Source organism: Crassostrea angulata, chromosome 2, assembly GCF_025612915.1.
Source record: "Crassostrea angulata isolate pt1a10 chromosome 2, ASM2561291v2, whole genome shotgun sequence".
NCBI lineage: Eukaryota > Metazoa > Mollusca > Bivalvia > Ostreida > Ostreidae > Magallana > Magallana angulata.
The window spans coordinates 53,343,815-53,357,339 of NC_069112.1; the positions used below are offsets into that span (position 1 = coordinate 53,343,815).

At 34.3% G+C, this 13,525-nt stretch overlaps 1 protein-coding gene across 1 annotated transcript; it reads right to left on the bottom strand.

Moving 5' to 3' along the window:
* Positions 1 to 1,154: 1,154 nt before the first annotated feature.
* LOC128174489 (uncharacterized) lies at positions 1,155 to 9,368 on the bottom strand. The gene is made up of 2 exons (XM_052840034.1): positions 8,856 to 9,368; positions 1,155 to 8,600 (listed from the first exon to the last, which is right to left on the bottom strand). Exons 1-2 carry the CDS (start codon positions 9,366 to 9,368, stop codon positions 1,155 to 1,157), a joined length of 7,959 nt encoding a protein of 2,652 aa, XP_052695994.1.
* Positions 9,369 to 13,525: the final 4,157 nt, after the last annotated feature.

A 13,525-nucleotide genomic window follows, 5' to 3' on the forward strand; every position in this document is an offset into this window, starting at 1 on the left:
AATTTTTTAATTTTTTTGTGTTTTTGTAAAATAATTTTTTAAAAGTTAACTACCGGTATTAACAAATTGAGAGAAATTTTCTTGTCACATGATGGATAGTTCCTTCGGACACCTAAAAATAAATATAATACTTCTTAACAATCAGAAATTTTATTATTGCAATTTTGTTAGTTTTCCCCCAAAACATTAATTTTCATATTTTCTTACTCTGTTGACATATCATCTTGAAAAGCTGTTAGAAGTTATAAGAAAATGTTTTTCAATAACTGTGACATAAAAAATTTGAATGAAAATGATGGCAAACAAACACAAAAAAATTTTTTATCAAATTTTATTTGGTATGAAAGTTCCTCAGGTTAGAGTTATTGTTCCTAATTTTAAGTCCCAATTAGGCCCAAACATCTTGGGGACTTTCCATTTCTGAGTTGAAGGGAATTTCCTTAATATCACGATTGAATGATATATACACACATATTTCATTATGTACCTATATGTGTGAATTTATTTGCTTTAATGCAAAACTAAGTCAAATAAATAAAGGGGAAATTTAACTACGATGATAGGATTTATGTATCCCAACCTGAGAGAAATTCAAAGCCAACCTCCCATCCCCTTATAATGGTTGAGAACATCTGTCAATATTAATGTTGATTAAAGTATATTATAATTTAAATCCTTTCACAGGTTTAGAGTTCTTTTTCATAGTATTCAACCAAAAAATACGTTTTAGAAAATTTTGGAAAGTTATTAATTTAATTGTCCTCTGTGGGATTCAAACTCATGACCTACAAGTTTGAAGCAAACCTACTAACCCACTGCGCTACGCTGTGAGATGTCAAATATCGGGAAGAAACTATTTGAAAATTTTACTTTATTTTATTATTTCGATAAATAATTTGACACAACGTGAAGGTGTCACCTTACTTGTAAGTAATGATTTTTCCAATTAACAAATTAAATCTAAGACTATTCATTTAACAATTTTTTTAAAAGAGCGGTCCCCATACAACGCGCCTCACTTTAAATCAGCCAGTACTAGAATTTCATGCTTCCAGATTTACTTTTTTGCATACTGCGTTATCAAAAAGTGGTGTATAGAGCCACCTTAACAGAGTTGACTGTATCTTAAACCATGACATTGACAGATAATTTATTCAGTGTTTCAGCTGTGCATCTTTGGCTAATGTTAATGTTATAGCCTCGTGATAACTGAAGTATGTTGGTAATGGAAGAATTTGAAGTTGTGTTAATGGGATGTTGGTATATACATGATCTATGAGTGTCCCGTTTTCTGTTGTGGGAAAGGTGACTAACTGATGGTAACCATTCTCTTCCATGAGCTTTGGTGTTGATTTGGTTGTGGATAGGAGGTTTTCATTGAAATCTCCCATAATTATTTTATGTCCAGTCATTTTGAGCAAGACTTTCAGGAGCATATCCAAGTTTTGATGGAATTTATTCAGGGGGTAAACATTTGGCCTGTATATCACAATGATTGAAACATTGGTTTGTTCATCTTTCATTAACATTCCCTCTATGTTGTCTACTGGAACCCTATGAATTGAAATGTTCCTATACCCCTTATTGTATATTGCAACTCCACCCCCCTTTGAGGCTTTTAACATTCGAAACAAATCATCTGTGTCTTTGTATGCTTCTTTCCTTGTAACATGGTGTAAAGTATAGTCTTCAAAGTCATATTTGTTCACAGGCACTGACTCAGTCAACCATGTCTCAGTCAAACATATGATATCTGCTTTTTTAAATCTGGAGTCATTGGTCATTTCAGCAAAGTTTTTAGATAAACTTTGTATGTTTAGCAAAATGATCGTTAAGGATGACTCTGTTAAGTCTTGGTCATTATGTAAGAAGAGTGGCATCTCCATTAGTGCTTCAGACACTTCCTTGTCTGCGTATATTTTTTTCTTGATTGTTGCTTCTGTACATGCTGAAATGCTAAGACCTTGCTCTGATGTTACTCTACTTAAAGCAACATATGCTTGTCCAGCGGAGAATATCTTATTCAAGTCAACAACAATTTCATCAGTTGTCATGCCTTGCACTTTATGAGCTGTGCATGCCCAAGCTAGTCTAATTGGAAATTGGTGTCTCACAAAATTTTTATTTGACAATGTTCTCATTTCTTCTTCACATCTACGTATCTGGACAAGATTGCCATTTTTTGTTTTAATTCCTGATTTCACTCCGATTGATTTGTTTTGAAAACACACTTCTATTGACTTCATATCAAGGTTGTCTTCAATTATTTTTGTTACTGTTCCTATGACACCATTGACAAGACCATCTGACACATCGATATTGCGGATTATCATGACCTTCGCATTTTCACATAACAGTATTGAACTGGGAATTCCGTCGGATTTGTGACGCACAAATGGTGTTTCCCGTAATACCATTTTTCCACTTGTTCTTTCTCTTTCAAAATCCTTTGCGATAGCCTCTTTGAGATCTTTTCCTATTTGTTTAACCATTTTCAGGTTATACTGATTGACTTCATCATTTGTTGCAAAAACATGCAAGGCTGAATCATTACCATCTCGATTGCAACGATTCAGCATTTGAAGAACATCATTTGGTAAATTTTGATCAGCAGTTCTAGTGCGTAATGAATTGAGACTTTGAGCAAACACTAAGTCTTCTTTTTGTCGCATTACTTCATTTAATTCTACAAGTTTAAAGTTTTCGTTCCATAGATCAAATGGATATGTGGTATTTTCCTTATACAGTCTTTCATTGTGCTTTTGTTTGACTGGTGGTAGTTGAAAGAAATCTCCAACCGCCAAAATTGAAACTCCACCAAAAGGCTCATCTTTGTTTTGTTTAATCTGAACTAGTCTTTCATGGATATAATAGAGCAATTTCTTATAGACCATTGACACCTCATCTATTACAAGAATGTTCAGATTTTCCAGTTCAGCACGAATTGGACTTAGACTGTGCTCTTTCAATGGTTCATACGGGATTGGCATGTACTTGTTCAGACAGAAAGCATGATGAATTGTGGAACCTCCAATGTTGAAAGCTGCTGTTCCTGTGAAGGCTGTCAACAGCACTGTTGTCTTGTTTGGTTCTGTGCTTTCCTTTTCCAAGATTCTTGAAGCTTCGTAATGAACAGCTTTTATCAGATGACTCTTGCCTGTTCCTGCTCCACCAGTGACAAATATGTGAAATGGTTTAGGTTTTTTTCCAGACACTTTTTTCAAACACCAATCTCTCAACCAATAAAATATTTCGCTCTGTTTTTTGTTCATAGATCTCAACAATGGGTAAATTTCTGCCTTCTTTGCATTATCATTTGTAATTGTGTATGGAACATCAAGTGCATGTTTTGGCATTTCTAGGTCTGGTATGTTTTCATCTTGTTCAATTGGACATTTGCTTTGCTTTTTTAACATTTCATCCAGGTCTCTTTCCAACTCAGCTTCAGGTGTTAATGATGCCCAAGCATCCTCAACATCTCCTAATGTTTCAAACATTTCTTGAGCGTGATCCAATTGTTCTTCATTCAATGAAAACTTAGCATGATTCATGTCAACAATTTGTTTAACAGGCTTTAATGTTGTTGTTCCATCAAGGGTCACATAACCAGATTCATAAAATGTTTGATAAAGGTCAAATGTTGGTGGCTTCAATTGACACATATTTCTGTATGGCAGAAATAACTGCAACAGGGATTGATAGTGTTTTTCTGGGTTTTTTTCAGAACTAAATCTAGGATAACGAATGATAGCTGGATCAGATTTGGATCTGACTTTAATGAAACCCTTGCCATTCTTCAGTTCATAAACTCCATTTTGTTGTTCTTTTGGTATCTGCGATTTGGATAATACCCTGTACTGTGAACAAAATGTTCCCAAACACATTGATGGAAATGGTTGACAATCTGGTCTCTGCTGATATCTGTCAACAATACTGATCATCCACATATCATCTTCATCTTCTTCTGTGTCTAAGTTTTCATCAATGACATCTGGAAGATGGTGTTTTTTATTAGCAGTTAGCACAGAGATGGGTTTGCTTAATCGTGTGGGATTTTCCCCAATGGGAATGAAAATCACTTTTCGTGAGCATTCTCTCATTCGTAAATTACAAATACGATAAACAGCCTCTTGTGCACTGACTTCACGATGGTGCAAATATGCTGATCCAATTTTCCTCATTGTTTGCTTTGCATCCATATTTCCTTCCGCTGCTTCAATCTTTGTTTGTTTCAGCAGCATTCCCATCTCTCTTTCAGCTTTAGATATGTAAGACACAACATAAACAATGCAACTGAAAGGATCAAGCACAAACTGTATATCCATATTTGCATTCCAGCATTCCAAGAGGAAAGGGTTATAGTGATTAATCCATAATTCATTCGGATTTCTCTTTAGTACAACACTTTGCTTTGAACTCATTAGTTGCATTGCTTTTTCATATATCTCTTGAGAGATATTAACACTGGCTAATATTTCTGATGTTGTAGTGTCTGAATCAAATTCTTCAGATTGAAGTTTGTCCCAAATTGAGAGTAAGATATTTTTTGCTTCTGATTTTTGAAGTTTTGCTCTTTCCTCCAATTGATCATATGATTCTTCTGGCTTTTCATCTTCACATGGAGATGTTATGAATGTTTTACAAGATGGGGGTTTTGGGAAGTTGAATCGACATTCCTTGCCACCTTTTCTACATGATTTGGAGTGTTTTTTGCTGTGTTGTTGCACATTGACAACAGTGTCATGTAGCTCACTATGTTCACTTGTGTTTGGAATGGAACAAGTTACGTACTTGTCTATGAAGTCACAAACTCTCTGTTTCCCATCTTCAATTAATTTTGGGGAGTTTTCAACCCAGAATAAACAATGGACATGTGGAGAACCCCTTTGTTGAAATTCGACTCTGAAGAAATAATCCTTAATTTTTCCAATTGGTTCAGCTGCACTTAATATAACCTCATGAAGGAAAATGTGAAATCTGTGTTCAAACATTCGTGCGACAGTTACAGGGTTTGACCTTAGTATGTTACTCTTTTCATTCCAGTTTAAGTCGCAGGCTTCTCTACAGTCAGCCTGTTGATGCATGATAGCATTTAAAATTTCATTCCAGCGAAACTCAGCCGATGAAAAGGAGCAAAACCATGTTGGTATCCCAATTTGCCGAAGCATTGCGAACAAGTCTTTTTGAACACCTTGCCAGAATGATGGTGTGCCTCTAATTGGTTGTAGAAATCGGAAAGCATCATCATTTTTTATCACATGCTTAAGGGTTTCTGGATTTTGCAGCATCTCTGCTGTAACTTTTGAACCAGTGTGAGTTTTAGCACATGACTTCCTGATGGAAATTTGTGTTTTATCAATAACTTGTTTGAGTTCTGATAAGTATTGACTGAAAAAAATGTAATCAATGTCTCTAGAAAACCGATCATCTGCGTTCATTAAGCGATTATTAAAGTACCTTGAGAGAGTTATTTTCACATTTCGGTCCTCTGTCCATGTGTTTTCTCCATAGGGAAATAAATGCGGAAAGCACTTAGCTTCATTGCCTTTCTCTTGTAGCATTTTGACTGGGTTTTTACCTTCAGCTGGTGCTATATTGTATATGTCGTTAAAGAAATGGTCCAAAACTTCTTGACCAATGTCTGCAGGTTGAAGGCAAGTGTCATATTGTATTCCTGTCACAGTTTGTTCATCGGGGTCTGTACATTCTTCGAAAAGCTCTTCATTTCCATTCAAGTGAGCTTCTATTTCTGAATTTTCAGCTTCTTCAGTTTGACTACATTCTTTATTGATAATTTGAATATCTGTATAATACTTGTTGTTCTCCTTCAAAAAATCCAAAGCCTTTTGGACATGAGATGGATGAACAAACTGGTACTCATAATGTCCTTTAAATTCCAGTTTTCGTTTCAGCTTAACCCTTATCAGCATTTCATCATCTACATTTCTGGGCAATGCCATGACTTTATGAGTATCAGTTGGAACACAAATAACAGGCCCATATATAGCATTTTGTCCACCCCTTGGCAAACAAGCCACCTTCATAAATGGTATGTGCAAAGCTATCAAGTGTTTCTCCAATGAGTTCAAATCTTTCAGTGCATTTGGGATGTCTTTTAAATCCATATTGTTTATGGCAGATTCAGCCGGAATCTGACCACGCATTAATTTTGCATAACAAGTTTTACACAACCATTGAGAAGAATATAAGCAACCTTTTGGGCACGTCTCTGAGCACTGATGTGAGTACTTGTTTGTTACACACACCTTGGCAATTTGGCATATTGATTCAGATTTCTTCTTGAAATTTTCGAAATGATACTCTAAAACTTGATTCTTAAATAAAATTCTGTGGCAACAAGAGCATGGATAACATGGTTGCTCTTTTGTCTTTTTTTTGAAATTTTCCATAACAAAGTTGTGTTTATCTTGCTTTTCATGCTTGAGATTGGCTTTCTCTTTGTTTTCTTTTCTTTCCTTTTGCGTCTTTGGATTCTCTAAGCTAGTCTCTATGGTGGATTTCCTTAACTGGTTCTGTGAGATTCCACCAATTGTTCCTTTCTTTTCTTTTGTATCCCTTTCCATAAGATCTCTTTCATGTGCATTCATTTTCTTTGTTTGTTTCACTTTCACTGCTTCTTCATGGTTGTTCAATTTGCTTTTCTCCCTTGATATTTCCCTCTTTCCTTGGAATTGTGTGTTGTCTTTGCACATGTTCTGCAAGTGCTCTTTTGTTCTCCCTCTGTGATTTGTTTTCGTGTGGTTTTGTTTACTGTCATTTATTTTTTTCACTTTCAACTGTTTGTCAGATTTGTATTTCAATCTGTTTTCTACTTTAATTTTTTCTCTAAACAACATGTTTCTGTTGTATTTTGTTTTGCTGTATTCCTTTACTTTCATCTTGAACAAATCATCATTATGATATTTAGCCTGACTGCGTTTCTGCACCATGCCTTTGTACTTTGTATTTGTTTGATAACGGTATTTACATGAAGCTTTGATATGTGCTTTAATTTTCTCATTTTGTCTGTATTTGTTTCTCATCTCATTCTGCAATTTTTGCCTGAACTGTTTATTTTTAGAATACTTCACTTTCAGTTGTTGAAGTTTGGTTGATCTGGATTTGGTATATGCTGACTTTCTCTGCTGCAGCAATTTTGCTCTGAATTGCTTGTTCTTGTGATATTGCTTTTGACTCCATTGTCGTTTCCTCTTTCTGTTTTGTTCAACTTTTGATTGAATGTTATCTTGAATTTGGTAAATAGGTTCTCTCTCTGTATTAAAACTTGTCATTGAAACTACTACATTGTAATGATTTTCATTTTCATTATCAAGGTATATAGCTTCTTCTATTGGAACCCAATATTTGTCGACTAGTCTACCAGAAAACTTTTTCCATATGCCATCACTAAATGTGAAAATTTCAACATGTAACATGTGAGACATAGCAATAATTTCAAACTCTGTTGCCCAAGTTCCAGGAATGCACATCCTGTTTATGTAACCCTGAAGGGATTCAATGTTTGATCTGAGAAGATTTCCAAATATTAAATGATTTTCTCTGACATGTTCACACATTTTTGTGCGCATGATATCATGTGCATCTTCTGAACCAGACATGCAACAAGAGATGGCCCTAAAAAAGCAATTACCGTCTCCTAAAACTCTTTGGTACCGAAATGGAGATGGAACAAGACTTTTGTCAATAGCAACAAAGTTTCGATCATCATATAATGGTATTTGATATGTATTACAAAACCTCTTTTTGGTGTTTGCAGATATCATACGAAAATCAGTTGCAATGTTCTGTTCTTGACCAAGGTATACAACATCTTCAGAAAATCTTTTGATATTGTTTTCTGGACTAGCAGCATTTTGGGAAATGCAAGAGATATTGCTGGAGACACCAGTTATTTCACACTCAACATCTTCAGACACACCTTTGATATTATTTCCTTGACTAGGATCATTTTGGGATATGCAACCAAAATTGCTGGAGACACCAGTTACTTCACACTCAACAGTTGTTGTAAATCCCATGGATTGTGCCAGTTCATTGACATGCATGTATATGTCTTGAATACTTTGAACAATTCTGCAGAGACTTTTGCCGTTTTCTGATAACTTGCCACATGGTGACCGTGAATGAGAGTCAAATATGAAATATTCTTGGTTGACTTTTCCAACTAACATAGTATTTCCATTAAAGCATATAAAGCATCCATCAGTGTTTGATAAGCTACAACACAGTGCTTCTTTCAAAGGCTTTGCATTGAATGGTCTCAGGTCTGGAATCTGTTCATCAAGAGGTAATGGTATTAGAGAACCGATGGAGTCAGATAAGGAGATTGAAAACAGTTCGGCATGAATATCAAGGTTTCTTGGGAGGTCTGATATCAAGAGATATTGATGAGGTATTGATGTGTATCTCTGTAAGGTATCATAAAGCTCATTTCCAGTTATAAGTATTTTGTCCATATCAAAGGCTGTCCATTCAGTAGCTGATAACAACTTGTTATATGTTAAAGCTGATAAACAGTTAGGTACACACTGTAGCCCAGCATTTGATCCAAACCTTGCATTTGCTTGGTGGAAGTTTCCCTGAATGAAAGGGACACAATGATTTTCTGTGTTTACATGTCTAATGCTTTTGCACATATGATCATAATGATGGCTGTTTGCAAAAATGTCTTTCTTACTTTGTTTATGCAAAGGTAATTGAACTGAAGGTTTCCCTGAACTGAGAGGGTAGACAGAAGATGATGCCTTATCATTTAGCTTTGAATCTGAAGTACATGTATTTGAAATTGTTGTTACATTGATATTTGCATTGGTGAAACAGTTCTGATTCGTTACCAGGTTAGTTCGTTCTATTTCAGATACCAAGTTAGACTGTGCTTTTGTGTTAACCAAGTCAGACATATGAGCATCTATTTTCATAACCATTCCATCTTGCAAAGACGGAAATGTTTGCGTCTGATCTGCAAGGCATGGCATCTTGCCATCATTTTGCCAGGGTACACTCATAGGAGTACAGACTGAATCAGAGACAGATACTCCTTCTGGAGTATTCAATGATTCAGAATCAGAGATCGGTGTCGTACACACGTATATGGTACTCAGACTTCCCTGGGGAGATGCAACACCCAAGGCATTAGGTAGATTCATTTTCTCATTTTGAGAAGCCTGAATCCTGGCTGTGGGTTTCTGTGCTGCACTGGCTAGTTCTCTAGATGATTTGTCTTCATACTCTTCTGAACAGGTATCAGCCGCAATGGCTTCTTTCGAGTCTGGAGTTCGTCTCTCTTTTCTCTTTCGAAACTTATCTCTGTGCCTCTGAGCACGCTCATTTTGTTTTCGTTTTGGCATCTGAAAGTCAATACACATGTATTTAAATGTCATAGAACTAGTGACATGGAATGAATACATAAGTATATTGTAAACATAAATCTGATATTAATATTCAATATTTTCATTTTCAAATGTCTTTGTCTGTGATAACAATACAAATCAATTTTGAATCCTATAGCTCAAAACTGTAAACCAATTTTTATTCACTGCGACTTTATTTCACAAAAATTTACATCTACCAAGTATGATTTCCTCTATTTCTCACAGAAAGTTATAGTTAATTCATATCATAGCTCTATATAAGCAGCCTGACTGTAATTTACACGCCCCATTTATCGATTGGTCAAAATCTACAGCAGCTGAAACTGACAAGAAAATGACAGGACAAATATCAACAATCCCTGTTTATTGATTGGTCCAAACCTATAGCGACCTAGTTAAAATTACGGACTGCACGAAATAATCAAGACGATGTCAGATTCACAGAAGATGATTTGGCTGTTTCTTTTAGCTACCTTACTTACGTACATTAACAGTAATTTAGTGAATTTTACTTACTTTTCCTGATCAATATATTAATTAGCTTTAAAAAAGATGTTAATATAAACAATGAAATACTTTCTTGTGTGATTCATGCGGGTAATGAAGATAGTGATCACTGCAGGGAAAAAGTTTCATAACCCGCAAACGCGAAAATTTCTTGTACGCGAATAAAAGTTGGTTTACAGTAACATCATCAGATATGATCGACCAAAATGGATATGTCTTATAGCTATATAGCTGCGCCACTTAGTAATGCATGACATGTGTTCAGGAGAAATAATGGTTTAAGGGTATTGTTTTAAACTGTTCAAATATCGATTTAATGACTACTTCCTCACATCCATTGCACATATGCGTAAAATTAATTATCGTAGATAGTTAAGGAAAATGGAATCATTCTTTCAGTATTATGAGGTGATAATATCGGTTGGTGCAAGGTCAAATTCAATAAAGCCCAAAGGCCTTTCTGATATATTTGCATGAGATATGGTGGATGCTCTCTAGTTTGGCAGTATTCAGTAGCAAGGAGCATAGTTGTAGAGGTGTAAACTGTCAGGAAAAATCATAGCAATCACAATATAAATATCATCTTGTTCGAGATTGAAGATCATTTATAGTAAATATTCTGTCAAATATAATGTGAAATCAGATAACATGGATGATATTACAACACATGTCAAGCAGACTTGCATACCACCCCTCCCCCCATCAGTGATATTGAAGTTGAATAATGTTATGCTCTGCATTATCTGTTTAAAAGAACAAAGGAAAGTGAAGTTTAATTTATCAATATATTATTATTTAAAATTTGTCGTGAAATGTTTTCTCCATACAAAAACAAAATTATAGTTATCACCAGGCCTGTAATTTTGGATGCTATATACATTGTTCCCCAACCCCTACAATTTTGAATTCCTATGTGTGATATGTAATTTGAACTTACCATTGAGTATATCGGTAACTGTATGCTTAAGCAACATACTGTATAATTATATACATTTACAAATATGTATCCGTTTTTGAATCGGTATCGAATGGTGAAAATGTGAAAATCTGTATATTTACTTTATGAGATATGTTTGCATGCATGAGGCCACAATATAATTATTGTTTGATGAGAAAATTTTGACTCCCGACTAATGGGATATTCTCCTGCTAATAAGATGTTGTTAGTAAAAAAATAATGGATCTTTTCCTTTTAGATGGTTTTTTTTGTTTTACCTGCTTTTAATAACTTAAATAGAAAAAATGAAAATAATTGAAAAAAAAATCTGCCCCTTCCTCCTGGGTGTTGGAATGTCCAGGCGGCAATTTCAATCATACATTTCTTTATGCATTGACTGAACCTATAGAATAGAGTAAATGTTCAAATCTGTATGAACTGTATCATGACGTCACAATGACCAAACCACACGCTTGTCAGTTGGTTTATAGTAAGCATAAAACACAGTTATTTGAGTAATCCTGAGCAACTGTCATTTTCAAATTGAAATATATAAATATTAAACAGCAATGTAAATATGTTCACTGGAATATGAACTTAGATGGTACAGGATAAAATTTTCTGAGAAGCCTTTCTGGGTTCACAGGATTTGATCACATGACCAACCAAGTACATATCTTGCTAAACTTTTTAACTTGTTGTTTACTTCATATGTGAACTTTTGAAAGAAGTGACAAGGATTACATGAAGCACTAATAGCTTGACGGATGCATTAATGTAAACATTAAAAGACAGTCATTTAAATAATTGTGAACAGCTTGCCCTTTTAAATCATACCGGTATATTTAAGTAATTAACAGCAATTTTAAAATGTTCACATGGGTAGAAGCTGGCTGTTTCAATTCCAAATAATTATAATGAACATTATAGGCCTATACACTTTCACGGTAATACTGCTGTTCAAATTTGTTAACGATGAGTTTTAAATTAACACACATACATGATCTGAGTGGCATAAGCATCATAAAGCAAAAGTATGAGAAGTAGTGCATCAACTCCTTTGGCGCATTTCAAGCTTCATTTCAATAAGGTACTTCACTGACTATCTCTAGTTACCACAACATTTACAGAAGTTGCAAATATATACCCGGTACTATAATTTCTAAACATATCAACTATTTTCATCCACGATCGCATATCCTTGCATGGATATATATGCCCTGTTTCATATTCAACCAATCTAACTCGCATTAAATCCAGTTTTATGATTTAAAAATGTTTAATTAAATGATAACAAATGAATTTAACAATTTATCTATTGATCGACGTATGAAAGAAAAAATTGACTGCAAAATTTCATAAATGCGCTTAGCTACGCAAATTTATGAAGTGTTACGGTAAATTTTTCCTTTAATACGTTGATCAATAGAAAAATTATTATATTTATTTCTTAAGTCTAAATTCTTTAAAGTTATTTGCTATCTCACAATATACCTCCATCAGCATCAAATGTAAAAAAAAAAAAGCAACAAAAACAATTGCAAAGTTTGAGCCATTGTTGAATGAAATTAGTACACATTGTGATAGATAAAGTTGTTATTTATAATGATATATTATGAACTGTAAATCTTAAGAACTGGTCAAACAAATTTTCAGAGTATATTTTCTTGTGAAATGTTTATTGGGTAAACTTGCAGCAGTCTTATTTGATTCATACAAAAAGATATCCTACCATATGACACACCCAAGCAAAGGGTCAATGATAATTTCAAACATCTGAGATTGAGAGATAGGGAGGAAATGTTAGAGGAGTTTGTTATACAAACAGACATGCAAATACAATACTGTAAATGTACTACATTTGGCTGTGTATCTTATTTCGCGCTTTTGGTGGAATGTGACTTCCACTAAATCAAGTATATAGCCAAATACCATGCATGTATGTATAGGAATAATCACATTCAAGAATACGCTAATTCAAATCTATGCCAATTAACTTGTTCAAAAAGCAATATCTGCAAAATATCATATACACCAAAAATGATAGGTCTACAAAACCTACCGGCAAACAAGGGTAAAACCCTTAACCCTTGTCCTTGAGAACATGGGGTAATAATAAAATGATCTAATTTTGATATCACCAAGTGGGCATTTGATGATATTCACCCTCCATAAATGGAACACCATGCATCTCAAGTTAACTCTCAGCAAAATCTGACCCAATTACAGCTAGGTGGACAGAGACAATGTAGATACAGCGCTTGCCTAAGTGCACGCGCAACACACAACATCAAATCATAGCTCGAAGAACAGTTTAAGAATAGATTAACTCTTAGTTTCATACATGTAAGGAAGTTTTAACTATGAAAGGTAGGCTATATTACTTTTTAAACATTATGTTTAGATCATTTTCATTAACAAACGCAATACATGTATTAACTTAGTACTTATATTCATTTGCAAGATATCAAGAAAAAAAGATTAGGTCAGACTATGTGTGTTATTTCTTTTTTAATAATATTCAGTGAGGAATATTTGATATTATGATTATATAAATACAATATTTACCTATAAGCTAAATAAATCATTTTATTGAAATGATACACAATAGAGTACGGATTGAAGTTTTGAGGGCTTCAGGGATTGTTCTTCAGAAGAAAACTTAAATCCATCAGGATTCCTTATGAGG